Here is an 18779-nt window from a genome sequence, read left to right on the forward strand (position 1 = left end):
ACGCAAGGAAGTGGCGCCAGCGGACGGGCACGTCCGACTTTAGAAATTTCAGAGCGCTGAGAGCGCTCGGACTTCTCTCCGTCACTGTATATATGCAATATGGCCACGGCAGGAGTTCGATTGGATAATGTTGGATAAGATGGAAGAAAATGGCATGCGAAGTGTTATTAAATTTTAGTGAAATGTTTACTCGCTCCGGTTGTGTAGAATGGGAGGCTGCATAGGTATAACGAGGGCAAGAAATGCCTCGATCAATGATACGTCGGAAAACTCGAGCAGAACTAATTCGGGTGAGATTGCCGTGAAGATCTTCGTCTGTCGAAAAATACATCGGGCATCAGCTAACCTTGAAGTCATTTTAACTTTATTTTTGTCCTTGTATCCGAAGTACACGTTATCTGTTAAAGTCTAGTATCGTTCGTATCTGCTTAGTTGTTCGGCGTTTGCAAAAATGGAAGTTTGGAGTAATATCGTGTCGACGTAACGGCGATGTGCGTGTGTGGATTATAAGGACGTATATGGCTGATTTTTACTTGACACTTTCTAACGGTCTTTAATTCATTAAGTTTTTTTTATCACAAAATTTTTTATTCGACTAGGTACTCTTATTATCTAATGTTATTTTGTAATGAATATTGAGTATACGACTGTCTAAATGATACAAAAAAAAGGAACGTGTAAAGAGCACTTAAGAGATTAGATCATCTACTGTCGTAACGTAGATTTTTGTGTTATTTAGATATAGGCGGTTTCACATGCGATACGTGATAAGAAACGTACATATATATTCCCTACAAAAGAGATTGTGACGATTTCTTTGAATGGACTTCTATTAATCTCTGTGATTGAAATGGTTTATATATATGTATAGGGAATACGAGAAAAAATCATCTTTTATGTCACGAGGTAATCAGATGGAAATCGGATGTACCTCTGACCGAAGGTCAGTTGAGAAGTAAGCGAGATGAGTTTTGGGATACCGCACCAGCGTTTGACGGCCGTAAGGAGATTTGGGATGCACTGAGGGCAGGTGCGACTGCAGCGGAGGCGCAGGATTATCAGTTGGCACAGGCCATATTAGACGGGGCTAACATTTCTGTACCAAATGGTTTCTTAACCGAATGTTACGATGAGTTAGGAACTCGTTATCAAGTACCTATTTATTGCTTATCCTACCCAATTAATATCGTAAAAGAAGACAGTGGAAGAGACTCACCTGCTGATTGCTCAGGTAATTAAAATTTTCAAAGAGTTTTACGCAATATAATTTTGCAGCACACATTTTTATCCCGTTGCTTTTATCAATTCTGTGCAGAACCAGTCGATGAAGGAACAGAACAAACTTTAAAACTTAGACTATCGACTACTTTAGGAGAAGTTAAACTACCTGTTTACAGCAATGACACTATTGCTATCGCTAAGAAAAAATTACAGGTTTGTATAACATTAATTATATATTAATTGAATATACATATGTTATATAAGAGTAATTGCTTATGATAATAATAATAATAATAATGATGATTGATGCTTACAGAGTCAAGAAGGTTTGGAACCTTCGCGTCAAAGGTGGTTCTTTGGTGGTAAATTGCTTGGTGATAAAATGCATGTAGAAGAAGCGAAGGTACAGCCAGGTTACATAATACAAGTAATTGTAAATCCAGAGAAATCAGATAACATCTCGGCGAAGACTAGTTGAACTGATAACATGCATAAACACGTAACGAAGTATGTTTCAATCAGCAATCAATAATAAGCATACTTTTACGCTTGTTAACAAAACTTGTTAATCATATATCAAAGTAAGAATATTATGGTTTTTAATTTTTTTTGTCATAATCATCACGAGTGATAAATCATTTTAGGATAAATTCGACGTAACAAAATTTTCTATTTACGAATTTCTCCATTTAATGAAATCGCGAGTTAAGTGCAATTAATTTTCACTGTATCATATATTTATCCATATACGTTATCATACAATGTAAAAAAAAGTTATGTAAGAATAAGAGAGAAAGAGAGAGAAAATAGTAATAGAATAAAAAAAGCATATCTTTATAAATTCGGCTTTCTTCAATATGATGTACTTTCTGCAACAAGAAAATTGACTGAAATGATTTATTTATATTTACGTAAGATATATATATATATACATACAAATATATATGAACATACTATTTTTTTATAATTCATAATGCGTAAGTTTTTGCAATTTCACATTATCAAAATCTTTCTTTTATTATGATTGCAAAACTCACTAAAAGTGACATATTAAATTACGCATTAAAACTCAGAACGGCCATTATGTGAGATAATATTTTATAATAGAAGAAATATATATCGTTATACATATATACTTTATATATATACATATTATATAAAGTATAGGATATTGCTTTTGCAAAATAGGGGAAATGGTAATTTTTTAACTATTTGTGTCATTGTCATTGCATCACATACGAATACGAGGGGAATAACTATATTCAATGGACAATAGTGAAAAAAAAAAGAAAATATAATACTCATTGCAAAGTACTATATGTATACTTAGGTCTCGTTTAACGATCTTCTATGTTCTATTTGCAACTATTGACTTATTTCTTTGTAATATTTGTCACGAGTTAGCTTTACGTAAGAAAATAATATAAGAATTTATTTCAGTTTCTTATAATACGTATACTTCAATAAACTAATATTTCTGTTTTAATACACCAATTGTCTCTAACATATTATATAGCAAAATAATTTTAAATTATTGTACTCACATTATATCTTCTCGTAAAAATCTAAATTTTTGTAGGCCTAACCATTGTTTTGTAAGTATAGTTAAGATGTTGAATAAGATTTTGGCAACTGAATCGTTTAGAAGAGAATTATGATAATAAGACTAAGGGTAAATTTGCATTTATCTCACATAAACAAAATTACGAATTATATAACCAATAGGTTTGCTATATATGCATATATTGCATATATTGTATATACCAGAGATAAGAGTTCTCTCAAAGAATGCTTTGCATCAAACAAGTCAATGATTATCATTATTGAATAAGATTTAATCATGATAATCTTGTATTTTATATGTATCACTTAAATTGTGCGTATAAAAATTTAAAAATCTGCACTGCCCAATTTCGACTAGTTCATTAAAATTTTAATATTTTAATAGCTCTGGTACCTAATTTTGCCAGCTACGATATCAATCTCCTTTTTTCTTCTAAAGATGTCAATAAAGTGAAAATCTCTTTTTTCACGAAAAGGCGACGAAGAGACTTTAATATATTCAAGAATTATAAAGAAATTATAATCAGTAAAATTGCATTTATACGCATATTAATATGTAGTATTAATTATTAAGTACTGTTCAATGCAGAAGAGTCACAATAATAATAAATCTTTTTATCAAACTGATATTAAGCTTAGCAGATATAATTATTTCATGACAGTTTTAAAAGTGTCCAAATTATAAAAGAAATACCAATACAACTTGTATGGTAAAAATTGAGCGCGGTAATCATTATATTTCTCTCATCAAAAGGTATCTATACACAAGTATATAGTAACAAGTTCAAAAGATATTTAATAAGATTTTTAGATTATATAATTCACGTATATTTACACTTGTAGATTATATGTAACAATAATTAGTATAAAATTTGGCCGTTTTGAATAATACTTTCTTTCGTATCGAATAATAAGATACAAAGTTCTATTAATACTAGCGCTCAGTTTAATATTAAGCAAAAGTATGATGTCAAACGTCGCCAAAATAGGAAAGGAAGAAAATAACTCTTATGTAAATAAAAATTGTTACAATAATGAAATGTAATTTTAACTGCCTGATAAAAATGGTACTTAATATTAATAATACTGTATTGGACCAATGCATGCGAAGTATTTTAAAATCAACAAATAATTGGCCATAATAGACTAAGTGCCCTATATGTAAAGATATTTTCTGAAGAATTGAGTTAAATAATAAATTATATCTCTGATAACATAAAAGAGTTATTTTTCGCTTAGGGATAATATATATTTCAGACTAATTGTTTGAGTTGATATTGAATCACTTGTTCCGCATATATTTCACAATTGTTATGCGTATGTATTTCACGATCTTTACGCACTGATATTTTTTGAAATTTTGCCGCATCTTGTAAACGTTAAACTGATCATAATTACACAAAAAATGATACAAATTATTTCGTGTTACATATGTTTGATAATATACATGTTGTTTAGAAGACGAAGTTGTGTATATAATAGTTCCTAAGATTAATTACTAATTATTATAACATATATTGTGAAATAAAGCGCGAAAACGTTATAAAAGCATTGAAAAACTCTATATCCTACTTACTATACTGATATAATTATAAGATAATTATAAGTTATAACACGTGAGAATAAGTAAGAAAAATACTACGTTTGTTTCGTGAATAAATACTTTTTATTTTTAATCTGTAAAAATGTTATAAATCTGTATTTATATTTATTTTTACTATTTTACAAATTTATTTAGCAAATTTTCCTAAATATCTCAACTCATGGCACAGCCAAATTACAGTACTTAAAAGTATAAGACTACCAGATTGGTGCGACGCAGCTAACGATAGAGGAACATGGTATAATAAAGTCGAAATTCCTAAAAGTACTTGAAGATAACCTGCACAAAGTACCGCAGCCACAGCCTTTCTTCCTCGACCAGGAAGTTTATGTTTACGAGACAAAATGCCCAAACAAGTTATTAATGCTATAGTAGTGACTCCCTGCATAAATGATATACACATGAAATAATGTAGGCACAGTAACATGCTTAACGACCGTATTACACAACTTACCAAAATTCTGTGATCAAATTGAACTGTAGCTGGATTTTCCGTGAAGTTTCGTAATGCAGGAGATATGGCAAGTATATCATCGGGTATCCACTTATCTGCCATTTTTGGGAAAGTATTATAAATAAGACCAGCATCCATTCCAGCTACAAATGCTCCCGACAAAGCAGTGAGAAATACTAGCCCTTTTGTTGAGTGAATTAATCCTTTAAATCTTTTCAGTGCCTTCAGGGCATTACTTGTGATTGTGGTACTAGAGGAATTCGCAGTTAGCTTTTGAGCAGGAATCAGATGATCCAAAGCATTATAAAGAAATCCAGTATATAGGAGCAATGCTAATCCAAGATGCGCAGCTAAACGATACTGCGACACCCGCGGCACGTCGGAAGGTTCTATAAAACGATCTTCCAATCCAGATTTGACCATATACCATCCCATGAGTCCTTGCAAGCCGATTAGCGATCCTAAGGCAACAACGCGCATTTTCATTCCGCGTTTTAGCATACCCTTATACCAGAAATATGTTGCCGGAATTACAAATACAGCGCCGATTAAACGTCCCCATGTTCTATGCAAATATTCCATCCACCAAATACGTTTGAACTCCTCTAACGTCATACTGTGGTTGGTTCTACAGCAAAATTAACGGCATATATAATACATTTCCATGCGTTACATTGGTTCTTCGGTATTAACACGTTGTTTCTTACATTTTATATTCAGGAAATTGTTTGTAACGCTCAAATTCCGAGACCCATTGAGCTTCGTTTAGAGGCATTTTCTCTCCCAGCAATTTCCAGGTAACCATGGACAAGCCCGATTCGGTGAGTCTTGTTATACCACCTAAATACATAGAAGAAAGGAGAAATAATCTTCAGTTGTTTCTTAAATACATTTTATTCACCTTAACATGTACTTAATGTGTTTTACACAATTAAATGTTACATAAATTTGAATTGCACGTAGGTACTGATATATTAGACCAAAGAGAAGGCTGTCACATTTTAGATTCTACTTTCCATACGTCTTTTCTATAATGCTCTTCACCACGACGCAGATATAGTGATAGTATACAAAATAAATGAGAGTACCTAGTGCGACCGCTACGAAAACCATGCCACCGCAGGTGAGCAACCAAGATCCCACAATTTTGTCATTTCTACTGCTCGGTTTTGCGGCATAATTACGAATTACAACGTTCGCTTGTTTCAGTGGTCTCTGTAAATTGTTAAAATCAGTAAAATTAGTACACACATCTGACATCGTTCTTATTAAACTTATTTAAATTGCACACGCAGCAAGTATACTTGAGTGTCGGAGTGTATTACCTTCTGTAATAGGAATTTCGAGCAGTATTCCTTAAAAGAAGCGTCGTTACATCGCACGACGTCGGTTTTTGCATTTGTAAACAGGTGTTGCCGGCTAAGTGTGCGTCTCGTTGCGTTATATGCGCCTAATACCTTCGTATGATACCTCACGACGTTCAACATACTGCAATTAAAATACAAAATACAGCGAGCATTGATAAACGTAATTACACACTGGCGTGTGCACGTGAGGTGTTGTTAGTTCTTAGAAACGCAAAAATAAGACGCGATAAGATTACACCCCATAAGATCCCGGCACAATAATGCAAAATGCAATACAAGCGCACGGAGTACGGAGTACGGAGCGCATTGAGCGCACAGAGCGCAGCGCACTATTCGAGTGGTGCCATCTACAAAATAGAAGAAGAAGAAGAATGATTCGATCATGTGCTGAATGTCTCGTGTAAACAACAGTTTTTGGTTATGGCCTCGTCTCCGAATTTTGATTTAAAAGAGCGATTAGATATTAGTTTCAAAGATACGGCAGCTCTAAATTCATTATGCAGGAATTTAGCTTCCGGTACGTATTTTACAAAAAATAAAAATGTCTTGTAAAGTATATTTTTTTATGTACTTATGCTACAAAATTTAAAGAACCAGTAGTAAAAAAAGAGAGAAAGATACAAAAATTAAATTTTATACACAAATACAGCTTGGGAGTCAAATAATATACTTGGTTTTCTTAAGTTTATTATTTCTCTAACCTAGAGAAATATGATAATTTCAACTTGCACACCACATATTTATATGAACTATATGTAAACTTGAATCTTCCCACAATCACTGTTATATCTCTTGATTTAATGAGTATATTGAAATCTAAATTTTGTAATGCACGTAATTATAAAAATTAGAGTCTAAAATTATATTGTGGAAGACATTAAACTGCTTTGTTTCAGAAATAGAATTAGGTTCTGTGAAACTCTGCACGTTTGTGGAGACACTAGGTTCTTACATGACAGACCAAAATGTTCTTACGAGGGAGAAAGGAGTTATGGCCCTTTCCTCCGTTTTGTCGCAGCTGCCCCAAGATTATCTCACTGAATCAGAATTGCGTTTTATTACAACGTTTTATTGCGACAGGATGAAGGATCATTATAGCATTATACCATCTGTACTAAATGGTATTCAAGCAATTGTGAGCATTTGTCTTTTATCTCTTGCGTCATTTTTCTCTTTCATTGAATTGTCATAACTATTTGTTTTCATTTTTTTAGGTGAACATGACTCATTTACCTCAAAACGCATCGTCATCCTTACTAAGAGTTATGTTTGAGCACGTTCAGTGTCAATCTCAACTGTTACCTGAACGTCGCAAAATATATCTTATACTAAAAAGTTTAATAGAAAACAGATTACATGATCTGAGATCCATGGGACCAGATTTAGTTTATGGTATTATCAGCTCTATGGATGGTGAAAGAGATCCGAATAACCTCGTGTTATTGTTTGATATGCTACCACAGTTTTTAAAAGAATTTCCATTAGGTCATTTAACCGAAGAAATGTTTGAAGTTCTGGCATGTTATTTTCCAGTTGATTTTAATCCTGTAATTATATTATATACATTTATTTTTTTATCTTATTTTTCTACATAATATTTATAACGTAACAAATGTGTCATTTATAAATGTTTACAGTCTGGCATGGAGGATCTAAGGGTATCGCGGGAAGATTTGGCAGAAAAATTGGCGCCTTGCTTATGCGCTGTTCCAGAGTTTGCAGATTATTGCTTACCTCTTATAATTGACAAATCATATTCCACTCTCAGAGTTGCCAAACTCGATTCCTTAAATCTATTACGTGAAAGTGTTCAAACGTTTGGGCTGTTAAAAATAAAATTGTGCTTACCAGACCTATGGACAACTTTAAAGAAAGACATAGTGCCAGGGAGAGATGTTGAAATAAGAGACGCTGCTTTACAAGCAATGACATCTTTAATTAAAGTTATATCAGTCGATGAAACTGTTTGCAAAAATTTTATTGACAAGATAATTGCCGATATAAAATCGTCGTTGTGCGACGTGCAACTTAGTTTGTACAGACCTGCCCAAACGCTACTGGAAACAATAGCTGCAATTAACAAAACGATATGTGTACAAATCTTGCAAGCTGTAATACCTTTATGTATTGGACAATATTCTACGATGAATTCATTAAACGACAAAATTGCATTGATAGAAACGTTAAATAATTTTATGAAAATATGTTCTAATTACGACATTTGCATTCAAGGTAAGTTGAAACAACGAATAATGATGTCACATTTGCACTATTACTATTGCACTATTGCTTATTGAACTGTAACAATCCTGACATTTTATATATATTACATAAATATAATGAAATTTATTCTAGATATTCCAGAATTATCATGGACAAATATACCTCAAACATATTTAGATGGCTTGACAATAAAAAGTACTGAACTAAAAAGTAAAATATTCCTTGGTTTAATGATCCAAAAGGCATATTTGAACGATGTACAACGCTCTATATTATATAATGCGATATGCAATGAAATTGAAACAGGATGCGACAAAATACAAAGCACATGTCATACAACTGTTATAGATTTTGCTGCGTTATATCTTGAAGAAATATCAGTGTTAGTTAAAGAGAGATTGTTGTCGAATACAGGTAAGTTAAATACAAATACATGGTTAATATAAACTTATTTCTATCAATATATGAAGTGATATTGACGAAATGTTTCAGATGAGACGGAAGTAGAATTATTAAAACGAAGGATAAAAGCTTTATCAGCAATTGCAAAAATACGTGAACTAGGTTGTGTAATACTCCCGAAAATTGTTACAATGTTAACAGACACTGTTAATACTGATATACGTATCACAATATTACTGAATATCCAGAAGCTAATTGCTTTAAAGAAATCTGATTACAACATACATCAATTTCTATACAAGGAATGTCATATTATTGATAAATTAATTTCATATGAGACAAATGTTGATCATAAAATGTTGATATCTAATATCTGCCAGTTAATTATACGAAATCTTACAGTCGAAGAACAACGTGCGATTGTAACGAAATACGCTGTGGTTTTAAATACGAAAATTCCCGAAACTGATGTAACTATAATGATGAATCTTTTTATTTCTTTACGGAAAGATATCAATTTGAACATAAATAATAATACGGTGGAAAATCTGTATAATCTAGCAACTAGCAATTGCAATCCGGATATAAGGCAAACAAGTTGTAAAATTCTATCTGTTTTATTAAATAAAATGAAAGTGTCAGATGTCGATAGAATTGTATCTTATCTAGAAGACAAAATAAGTAATAATTTAAGTACGGACAGTGACATTAAATTAAAGCAACGTACGGTTAACTTTCAAATTTGGATGACTAAAGCACTCGTCATGAGAGGATACGCAAAGTCCCAATACTTTCTAGAGAATGTATGTGTGATTAAATATAATTATAATAATTTAATATTTGGTTATACAGATAATATAGGTGAATTAATATTTCTCATTTTTGTTTTTACAGCTTACGCACTTATTAACTCACAATGAAATAGGTCAATTTATAGGTGAACAATATCAAATTTTAGTAAGTAAGCACGAGGATATTTTAATAACGGAAAATTTCTGCGACGTGAAAATTTTTTATAAACAAAGAGTGTTCGAATATTTGTTGCGACAAAATATGAATTTTGCAAGCGCGATGAGACAGAATTATCTTATTGCTTTGGTCCATCTACTAGAACAAATGCCTGAAGAATTATTATTTTTGCATTTAACCGAGGTAAGTTTTTATTATTAATGCATCAATAATAACATTCTCTTGCAATGGAAAGAATATTTCAATTAATTAAGTATTTTGTCGTCAGTTGGTACCGCTGTTGATTGAGTCTCTATCTCTTAGTAATGAGCATTTAGTTCTTTGGACATTGACGTCATTTAAACTTCTACTTGACACTAAACACGACGTATTTTCTGATAATTTACAATGTGTTATACCAAGGCTTATGCAGTTATCAACGCATCGGATCATGGTAATTATTTACATTAGCTTCAACTTTTTAAACTCTCATCGTATCGCTATAATCTATATTTGTATTAATAGGGTGTTAGAATTGCGGCTCTAGAATGCCTGGCGCATTATACTAGTTATTCCACTATTTTGATCAATCCGTACAAGCAGAGTGTGTTAGACAAATTGGGGGTGTTAGTCGACGATCGCAAACGTTTAGTCAGGAAGGCTGCGGTGGAAACGAGAATACGATGGTATCTAGTGGGTGCATCTGGAGAACAGTCAAAGGAATGAACGATATCGCAGTTCGGTTCTGTATAGATACATCTAATATGATTTTATATAAGTATCTTTTTGCCTTACTTTATATACATTTTGAAAAAATGTAAATTTCTCACTACTGAATATTAACATGTTATACCTATAAAATTGTATGCGATTGTCTTTATTTACATATCTAATCCACAATATATTTTCCTGAGCATCTCCCTACGCCTGTCTATCCCAGATATCTTTCTTAATTGAATAAGGAATTGATTTTTGTAAGTGGATTAAGACCTCCAGCTAGCTCAGATGCGTTCAGTGCAGCGCAGGCATGGGCGACGGTAAGAATATGCGATTGTAACATTTACTTCATTTGTTTAATTGAAGTATTATGTACAAAACATTGAAAAAATATGAGCATTTTTTTATTAAATAGAATATTTGATTTTCTTATTGAATATATCTTCTATATTAAATACGCGTGTCTGCAGGTGTGGCAAAGAGTGGTGCGTACAAGTATGACGATGGTACGAAATATATCGGTGATTGGAATCGCAAGGGATTGAAACACGGCGCTGGTCTATTAGTCCTTCCGAATGGAACGCGGTACGATGGGGCATTTCAAAATGGATTATGCTCCGGCTTGGGAGTTATTGTATTTCCCGACGGAGCAAAGTAAGTTACGTTGCAAGTTTATCTCGAGATTGCGCGTTTTACTAAAAAATACCGTCGCGCATATGTATATATATTTCTACGATATCACTTCCATTCTCTTTTTCTTTTAGGTACGAGGGAGAATTTATGCAAGGATGGTTTCACGGCCACGGTGTGTTCTGGCGAGCCGACGGAATGAAATTTGAAGGGGAATTTCGTGGAGGTCGTGTTTGGGGCTTAGGTATATAATCAAGTTACGATAATTCATTATCAATTTTATAAATAAAATACTACAATTTTTGGACTACACATTGTTTTTCAATTGTAATTCGAATGTGAGTTATATATGCTTTTTATTCGATAACTATAGGTTTGGTGACCTATGCTGATGGATCGCATGGATTTCCGAGAAATGAAGGTTTCTTTCAAGATTGCAGATTAGTAAGGCGACGACGTTGCCCTGACATAGTGCAGAAGGCGCAAAAAATTTCTATGATGGCACGTGCTCAGTGCAATTAAGCTGAAATAGAATTGATGATGTATAGCTAATAAAAAGGAATGTGTAATCTTTATTTGCTTATTTTAATTGAAATAAATCTACATTATATATTTAATATTTGGATAAATTTTATATCTTTATCTTTCATATTATATATGATACACATAATCTTCCCGTATTATTCGCTCGCAAATAAAATTTCAGCGTCCGTAGCGCATCTCGAATTCGTATCAGGAATTCATACAGGATTGGAAAAAGAAGCAGACTTATCTTCATTTACGTAAAATTAAGATGCCAGTAATGTTGGTGATACCAGTTTCCTGAATACCGAATGAAATGTAATTGTAACGAGTTACGCCCCAAAAGAAAAAGTTTGAGAAGGAACACAAGGCTAGACTACTTTCCGCTCGGAGAGGCGTGGCCGAGCCGGATGTTCCAGTTTTGAAGACGAAGGTGTGGCACCAATCGATTTATAAAACTCACACATGTAATGTTTTCGTACAACAATATAAATAAAAATTGAAATCTTAGATTTAGAAACGTTACATTGAAAGAGAGAATACGAAGTAAGTTCTCCATATTGCTTTCCTTCGTGTCTTTTGCTTATATCTCATTTGCGATAATATAAAAGATTAATAAATAAAATTTGCTTTAAGTCGTATGAAAAAAAATTAGACAAATTCAAAATTTTACTTTAAACCGTGATATCTTTAGCAATTCAATGCATTCTCTCACAAGGGCGATGCATTAAGTAATGAGTTTTGAAATTTATAAAATTTAAATATTGTGAGAAATATATAGAGATAAATAGCTGATAATTTTTTAATATTATCTCGCAAAACGTTATATACGAGAAAAAACATTTTAGGAACTTATAAATCATCAGAAAGGCATACGATTCAACGGGGAGTAAAGGCGTTTGGCAATGGCGCAATATTAAGTATATCCTTGACACTATCCCACCATGGCGAACTGTGAGTACCGAAAGATTTCGTGTGGCTCGTCGTTTGTCCGCCAAGTATAAAAGTACCGATTGTCACGGACTGTAGCATTCGTATTTCGACTCAGACGCGATTAAAGTCATCGCAGCATCTTCCACGCATAGTACAATGGCAGCCAAGGTACGTACGATCAACGGCACAAATTAGATTTTGTCAAGTATAGAAAATACATAATGTTTAGAAATAAATTTGCGCTCTTAAAGGTTTCAAATTGTAACCGAGAGTTCTATTTCAGCTGTTCGTAATCGCCTGTGTTTTGGCCGCGGCCAACGCCGGTTTAATCGGTGTGCCCTCCGCCCTGCAGTACCAGTCGTACCAGATCTCGCCGTTCGCTCCGATAGCGCACATTCAACCCCAAGCTATCACGTCGACATCCGACAATATTCTACGAAGCCACGGTAATCTGGCGCAGGTGGCCACGCAAACGAAGACCATCGACACGCCTTTCTCTAGCTCGAGCAAGTCCGACATCCGCGTGACTAATCCGGCTGTCACTACCTACGCTCATCTTGCTCATCCAGCCCCATTGGCATATGCGCCATATGCCGCGGCCGCTATACCCGCGTTACCGGCGGCAGTACGCCCAGCTGCTCTCGGAGTCGCTTACTCGCCGGCCGTTGAAGTGTCTCACATGAGCTACAGCAGCCCGATCGGAATCGCCTATGCCTACTAAATCGATCCATATCAAACGCGACTTTACATGATACATATATATATATTTATTCAAACATCCTCGACATCTGTAACCACTTCTGTACGTGGCAAATTAATGACACTACAATGTAGGTGGTTACGCAATAAAATTGTACTTCACTCTTAATCAAAGCTTGATTTTTCAACCCCCATAGTCCTTTATAGATCCATAAGTCTATTCGTTTCTTAATTATCATAAGGGGATGATATACGGCAGAAGCTATCGCAACACGTCGTTACGATAGAGTTTAATTTGTAATAGAGGCGCCGCTGCGCCGGGGGTAAAATGGTTTCTGCGAGATTGAATAACACCCAAGTTTTTTTATATGTAAAATTGTATTATTTCATATTTTTTCACGTTTATCAATAATTTGTCAACAAATTTCAAGGAATGGGGAAAGAAACGTCCTAATAGAAAAAGAAAACAATTTTGTGAAGATTGACTTTAGGGAGAAGTGAGAGATGCATCAGCGAATTGTATATCCAATATTAAGGGCAAGGTAAATTCTGCGATGTGTAGTTGCTGGTGGATTGGCGGCGGGTTTCTTATATCTCATTGAACGTAAAAAAAAATCTAGCCTAGCTTAAGTCCAAGACCAGCACCCCCCCACGCGGCAGCAGGAGCACCCCACGCGGCGGCAGGAGCAGCACCCCACGCGGCGGCCGGAGCACCCCACGCGGCGGCCGGAGCACCCCACGCGGCGGCAGGAGCACCCCACGCGGCAGTAGGAGCGATGGCGAGGGCAGCTGGTTTCACAGCAATAGCCGGTGCAGCGAGCAAGCCGGCGTAGACATTTGTAATGGCCAAAAGGCCGAAGATCACCAGGAGCTGCAAGATTTAAAAACGTTTATTTACTTTCATGAACTTTATAAATTTCGAGATGTCTTATTTATATATCTGGAATATTAATGTTATTTAAATTCGTCTTGTTTCAGATTATATATCCAGTCTCTTTTAAAATGAGAAATATTAGTTTTATATGTTGATAATCGTGCGTTCTGTCTTGAAATTAAAATGTTAGTAATCATGCGGTGTATAAGTTACACATACATACTTTTTTTACATTTAATATAAATATTATAATAATTCCAGAAATATAATAATCTGTAATCTTAGCTTTTGAAGCCTCATTACTTCTATCAGTTTTCTACAAATGACGAATATGAATTACACAAATAGTAATCTCGAAGTGTTTTTGCTTTGAAGAAACTTACTTTGAACATGATGCTTTCCTATTTCCCGTTGAAACACGAAGAATGGATTGAATGCTCTGTCTAAATCTAAGCCTATTTATACCCATGCTACAGAAAACCTGTCTAGTGTGCGTGGTGCATTTTTTCCCAAAAACTTCTTTGTACGAGTATGCATTCTATGTTCATAGTAAGGCGTTATTGCATCACATAGTAGTAAAGTTTTATATCTTAAGCCATGAATACATTTTCCGCCTTCGATGATCGGTATTAATCGGCTTCTGTTTTCTCGCTGCAACCGTGTTCCACTATGACATCAGAAGCGAGAAATCGTAGGTGAATTTTTTCTTTCTGCAATATACGTCAAAACTTTTCTCATATACTAACATTCACATTGCATTTGTAGTACAGATTGATAAAAGATTTAAAAACGCAAAACTTAAATTATAAGAGAATCACAAGTACGTATTGATGATATATGATTACATATATTTTTTAAAATTAAATTTAAATTCTCGAGAATACTCGATTATAATCGATTCATTCAAGTTCTACCGCTTATACTTTTTACGTACCGTCACTTAAAAATTTTTTCGATAGTGTATCAAACAAGTTTGCACACATAGTTGCTATCTTTTCTTATGAACCATGAGAACACAATTAATACGATAACATTGTATAATTTTATTATTTATTTTAAAACGTAAAAAAATGTAAGAAGCAAAAAAAATGCATCTGTGTATCAATAAATTTGAATTCTATTTCGTTAAATCATGAGAAAGATAACAATATCGACTGCAAAGTTGCTTACATACACACGCATATCGAAGTATGTATGATACATATAACTTGATTTCCCATGTCACTTTTAAATTTATGTTAAACTGCAATGTATGTCGATGCATGTCTCGTGCTTCGCATTATGAATATTACGACAGAGACTATACAGTATGCACCAATCTCCTCATTTACGATTGTCTGATGCAAGCTTACGTCAAGTTGCACCGGATCCGTCTCTTTATTGACATTTATAGGGGCAACTTATTTTTTTCTTACGTAGTTGTTGTTTGCAACATGTGCGGAGGGGCACTTAAGAAAAGTGTACTCACGAGAAATATCTTTTAAATTTCACGTTATTTTTAGAAATAATTGTGACATTTTTTTAGAATCCAGAAAATATCTTCTCTTACAAGGTTTTCGTGAATTTTTTGGAAACGCCGGTTGCAAATAAAATTGCACCTAATTATATGTGTTTAACATCGAAGAATACGTAATATCGTTTTAAACACATTTTAAAAGACTAAGCTATATCTTCCAAAATTAAATAGCTACTGATTTCCGTCATAATTTCATGGAACAGAAATTGCAGCAGAAAATTTGTGCCAAAATGTTTAGTAACTTTCGTTATGTAAGCTTTTTTTTTAATTCTTCGCATCTCTGTAAAACATAGCTTCAATTTTGATCGATCGGGCGAACAATGTTGCGTACGGCCTGTGATTTTGCGAAGAAAGTGACTGACTGACTGACTTCCATAACTTTTAAGAGCGTTTAACTTGCGTAATTCGTGACCTTGCACAAGATACATTTGAATCATGCTCCTGTAAAAAAAAAACGGTGAAGGTGACCTACATATGTGTTCGCAAGACATAATGAGGCTGAAGATTGGAACTGGACCACACCCTTTTATCAATTTTATACGCATAATAAATTAATAAGAGTTCCACAAAATTTATTTATTTTTATCAATTTTTATATTTATATAAATTATAGAATTTTATGTAGAAGGGATTAAGAAAGAAGTGTGGAAGAATTTATGTAGTATTCTCAAAAACAAAAGCTAAGATATCTAGTTAACATAAATCTACGAATAAATTTTAATAAAGATAAAGAGATAAAAAGACGAGTCTTCATTTCAAAATGTATATAATTTCCCACTACAAAGATATCAAATTTGTATTAAAAAACAGTCTTTTTTTGTTTTATCTTCTATTAATTTATGGATTTTACTCATTTGAAGTTTCTATACCAAGTTTATGTTATAATTTATTAATTATATTAGAAATATGCAAAAAAGGAATAAGGCAAGGAGATAATTCCTTGCAGACCTATATAGGATTAAGATAAGAAAGATCAAAAAGAGTATAGTAATATTATAAATATCCTTGTACAAATTTCTAAAAGTCAATAGTTTTTAAATTCTATTAAATTATAAATAATTGATAAAATTTGAGGCTACCACTGATTTCATTGCAATATATGCTTAATTTATAAAATTAAAAATTAAAACCTAATTATTTAACATATATTTATTAACAAGATTTATATCGTACGTAATTAAAAATAAGATAATTAGTTATTACTATGATATATAACAGTAATAAATTTAATTCTGATACATCTTAATGATCTTAATTAACACTTTACACAACATCTTGTACATTTATTTATAATGTATATATCTATTATGTATACATATATGTATTTATCTCTTTTACAATTTTCTCTCTATTCTATTTTCCTATATTTTAAGTCAGCTATTTTTCTTTAAATCAGAATTGTTCTTTTGTGAGGTTCCTTTAGCACTTACATTTGTTAATCAGATTAGAATAAAATGAGCAAAGGGACAGAACATATAATATGTTTATTTTGTATATCATAATGAGATCGAGAATTGAGGAAAAATCTTAAAATAGAGGAAATATTCGATTATATATATATATATATATATATATATCATAATCTTAGAATAGAAAAAAATTAACTGTATTTGCTGCAGAAGGAACATTCATTGTACATACATATCTCTGAGATAATTATATCCCTGTTCTTTTATATATCCTTTTTCCTCGAGGTAAAATTATTGATTTAATACATTATTTATATTGCATCTTTTCAGTTACTCTTTTGTGGTCTATTTCCAAAAATGGAAGTTCCTACTCTCACATTTGTACTGCCTAATTCAATCTGTAATAGAAAATAATGTATTTTATATAAAGACATAAAATCAACTAGCAATACAATCTATTTGCAAATTTATTGTCCTAAAACCTTACCGCATGTTCATAATCACTGGACATTCCCATTGATAATTCAATATCTTTTATATCAATTCCCAATTCGTCGCGTACCTTTTCCCTGCATTTTTTTAAACAAATAAAATCAGGATTTGGCCCATTCGCAACATCATACCCATACATTCCTATCGTCATGAGTCCCATAAATTTCAAATTGGGACAGTTCTCTATGACATACTTTACAAGGGTTGATACTTGTGCAATATCGCAACCATTTTTTTCTGTAATTACAATTATTTTTATACAGGATAATCGAAAATTTGTTAAGCTAAAAATGACTTTGTCTCATAAGTTTCTTACATGAAACATAAAAGATAACAAATATCATTACCTTCTTCTTGACTTGTATTAACTTGTACCATGACATTTAACTTGCTGTCATCGCTCTTTCGAAATCTTGGCCATGAATTATTGAGCGTGTTTGCAAGTTTGTCGCTATTGACACTTTCTATAACGTATAAATTTGGTATACTTAACACCTTGTTGACCTTATTCCTTTGTAAAGTCCCTATAAAATGCCATTGAATTTCTCTGCATTTTTCAACGATCAAGGGGCTGCAGGCCTTCTCCACCAATTCGTTCACATAATTTTCACCAAAATGTCTCTGACCGGCCTCGTATGCAGATACTATCGATCCCGTGGATTGCAATTTGCTAACAGCTACCAGTCGCGGCTCATAATATTGATACTCCTGCAAGAACAAGACACATTTTTTGAAGATCTAACCTTTTCGCGTTGAGCTTCGAAATGCGACGTTCTCTGTACAACTATCCAACATATTAAAAAAAAAAAAAGATAAATTTGTATATTTAATTGTAATAGTAAGTGCTATATAGTAAATACGGAAAAGAATACCGGTGCTCTCTTCGCGGCAGCATACGATATCTTGTCGCAAACGGATTTTAAATTCACTGCCACCTCTGCCATGCTGCATTTAAATGCCATAAAGTATTCCTCATTTATTTAAAAAGAGATTTTTAATTTTTCCTTCCTCCTTAATATCTTCTTCCTTTTATAATCGGACTTTCGAGCTTAATCATTTCACGTGACAAGCATGTGAGCGTAGTAAACATCGTTTACGCAAGTATTGAATTCCACGAGCATGTGTGTGAGCATTCCATGAGTTGTCAAATTTTATAGGTTTTTTGGAACGCTGGGACGCTGGGATGCTGCACAGTGGCGCATCGTG

At 33.2% G+C, this 18779-nt stretch overlaps 6 protein-coding genes across 6 annotated transcripts; 4 read left to right on the top strand and 2 right to left on the bottom strand.

The window, feature by feature from the left end:
• Positions 1 to 80: 80 nt before the first annotated feature.
• LOC139815012 (ubiquitin domain-containing protein 1) lies at positions 81 to 4332 on the top strand. The gene is made up of 4 exons (XM_071781596.1): positions 81 to 290; positions 872 to 1231; positions 1316 to 1434; positions 1538 to 4332. Exons 1-4 carry the CDS (start codon positions 209 to 211, stop codon positions 1697 to 1699), a joined length of 723 nt encoding a protein of 240 aa, XP_071637697.1. The 5' UTR covers positions 81 to 208; the 3' UTR covers positions 1700 to 4332.
• Positions 4333 to 4427: 95 nt separating this feature from the next.
• On the bottom strand, positions 4428 to 6328 carry LOC139815004 (heme A synthase COX15). The gene is made up of 5 exons (XM_071781584.1): positions 6167 to 6328; positions 5930 to 6056; positions 5549 to 5681; positions 4842 to 5469; positions 4428 to 4769 (listed from the first exon to the last, which is right to left on the bottom strand). The coding sequence occupies exons 1-5, from the start codon at positions 6326 to 6328 to the stop codon at positions 4515 to 4517; spliced, it is 1305 nt and encodes a 434-aa protein (XP_071637685.1). The 3' UTR covers positions 4428 to 4514.
• A 192-nt stretch (positions 6329 to 6520) lies between these two features.
• Positions 6521 to 10645, top strand: Mms19 (MMS19 nucleotide excision repair protein). The gene is made up of 9 exons (XM_071781566.1): positions 6521 to 6725; positions 7105 to 7343; positions 7423 to 7755; positions 7846 to 8440; positions 8564 to 8845; positions 8924 to 9636; positions 9728 to 9985; positions 10071 to 10235; positions 10307 to 10645. Exons 1-9 carry the CDS (start codon positions 6629 to 6631, stop codon positions 10505 to 10507), a joined length of 2883 nt encoding a protein of 960 aa, XP_071637667.1. The 5' UTR covers positions 6521 to 6628; the 3' UTR covers positions 10508 to 10645.
• Positions 10646 to 10679: 34 nt separating this feature from the next.
• On the top strand, positions 10680 to 11745 carry Rtp (MORN repeat-containing protein retinophilin). The gene is made up of 4 exons (XM_071781597.1): positions 10680 to 10818; positions 10969 to 11152; positions 11263 to 11372; positions 11502 to 11745. Exons 1-4 carry the CDS (start codon positions 10809 to 10811, stop codon positions 11648 to 11650), a joined length of 453 nt encoding a protein of 150 aa, XP_071637698.1. The 5' UTR covers positions 10680 to 10808; the 3' UTR covers positions 11651 to 11745.
• A 154-nt stretch (positions 11746 to 11899) lies between these two features.
• LOC139815014 (cuticular protein CPF1) lies at positions 11900 to 13782 on the top strand. Its single transcript, XM_071781599.1, has 3 exons — positions 11900 to 12083; positions 12499 to 12751; positions 12867 to 13782. Exons 2-3 carry the CDS (start codon positions 12740 to 12742, stop codon positions 13302 to 13304), a joined length of 450 nt encoding a protein of 149 aa, XP_071637700.1. The 5' UTR covers positions 11900 to 12083; positions 12499 to 12739; the 3' UTR covers positions 13305 to 13782.
• Positions 13783 to 15090: 1308 nt separating this feature from the next.
• On the bottom strand, positions 15091 to 18682 carry LOC139815011 (pyridoxal phosphate homeostasis protein). The gene is made up of 4 exons (XM_071781595.1): positions 18446 to 18682; positions 17921 to 18281; positions 17569 to 17810; positions 15091 to 17479 (listed from the first exon to the last, which is right to left on the bottom strand). The coding sequence occupies exons 1-4, from the start codon at positions 18533 to 18535 to the stop codon at positions 17408 to 17410; spliced, it is 765 nt and encodes a 254-aa protein (XP_071637696.1). The 5' UTR covers positions 18536 to 18682; the 3' UTR covers positions 15091 to 17407.
• Positions 18683 to 18779: the final 97 nt, after the last annotated feature.

The sequence above is a fragment of the Temnothorax longispinosus genome, chromosome 6 (genome assembly GCF_030848805.1).
Source record: "Temnothorax longispinosus isolate EJ_2023e chromosome 6, Tlon_JGU_v1, whole genome shotgun sequence".
Lineage (NCBI taxonomy): Eukaryota > Metazoa > Arthropoda > Insecta > Hymenoptera > Formicidae > Temnothorax > Temnothorax longispinosus.

Excerpts from the sequence above, each read along its gene's own strand:
- LOC139815004 (XM_071781584.1), bottom strand. The coding sequence starts at position 6,328 with ATGTTGAACGTCGTGAGGTATCATACGAAGGTATTAGGCGCATATAAC. Across the intron at positions 5,682-5,929 it reads TTTCGTAGCGGTCGCACTAG|GTGGTATAACAAGACTCACC; the intron begins GTACTCTCATTT and ends CTATGTATTTAG. Across the intron at positions 5,470-5,548 it reads CAATTTCCTGAATATAAAAT|AACCAACCACAGTATGACGT; the intron begins GTAAGAAACAAC and ends ATTTTGCTGTAG.
- LOC139815011 (XM_071781595.1), bottom strand. The coding sequence starts at position 18,535 with ATGGCATTTAAATGCAGCATGGCAGAGGTGGCAGTGAATTTAAAATCC. Across the intron at positions 18,282-18,445 it reads CTGCCGCGAAGAGAGCACCG|GAGTATCAATATTATGAGCC; the intron begins GTATTCTTTTCC and ends TTGTTCTTGCAG. Across the intron at positions 17,480-17,568 it reads CCAGTGATTATGAACATGCG|ATTGAATTAGGCAGTACAAA; the intron begins GTAAGGTTTTAG and ends TTTCTATTACAG.
- Mms19 (XM_071781566.1), top strand. The coding sequence starts at position 6,629 with ATGGCCTCGTCTCCGAATTTTGATTTAAAAGAGCGATTAGATATTAGT. Across the intron at positions 8,846-8,923 it reads GAGATTGTTGTCGAATACAG|ATGAGACGGAAGTAGAATTA; the intron begins GTAAGTTAAATA and ends GAAATGTTTCAG. Across the intron at positions 10,236-10,306 it reads TATCAACGCATCGGATCATG|GGTGTTAGAATTGCGGCTCT; the intron begins GTAATTATTTAC and ends TTGTATTAATAG.
- Rtp (XM_071781597.1), top strand. Across the intron at positions 11,153-11,262 it reads GTATTTCCCGACGGAGCAAA|GTACGAGGGAGAATTTATGC; the intron begins GTAAGTTACGTT and ends TTTTTCTTTTAG. Across the intron at positions 11,373-11,501 it reads AGGTCGTGTTTGGGGCTTAG|GTTTGGTGACCTATGCTGAT; the intron begins GTATATAATCAA and ends CGATAACTATAG.
- LOC139815012 (XM_071781596.1), top strand. The coding sequence starts at position 209 with ATGGGAGGCTGCATAGGTATAACGAGGGCAAGAAATGCCTCGATCAAT. Across the intron at positions 1,232-1,315 it reads CTCACCTGCTGATTGCTCAG|AACCAGTCGATGAAGGAACA; the intron begins GTAATTAAAATT and ends AATTCTGTGCAG. Across the intron at positions 1,435-1,537 it reads TCGCTAAGAAAAAATTACAG|AGTCAAGAAGGTTTGGAACC; the intron begins GTTTGTATAACA and ends TGATGCTTACAG.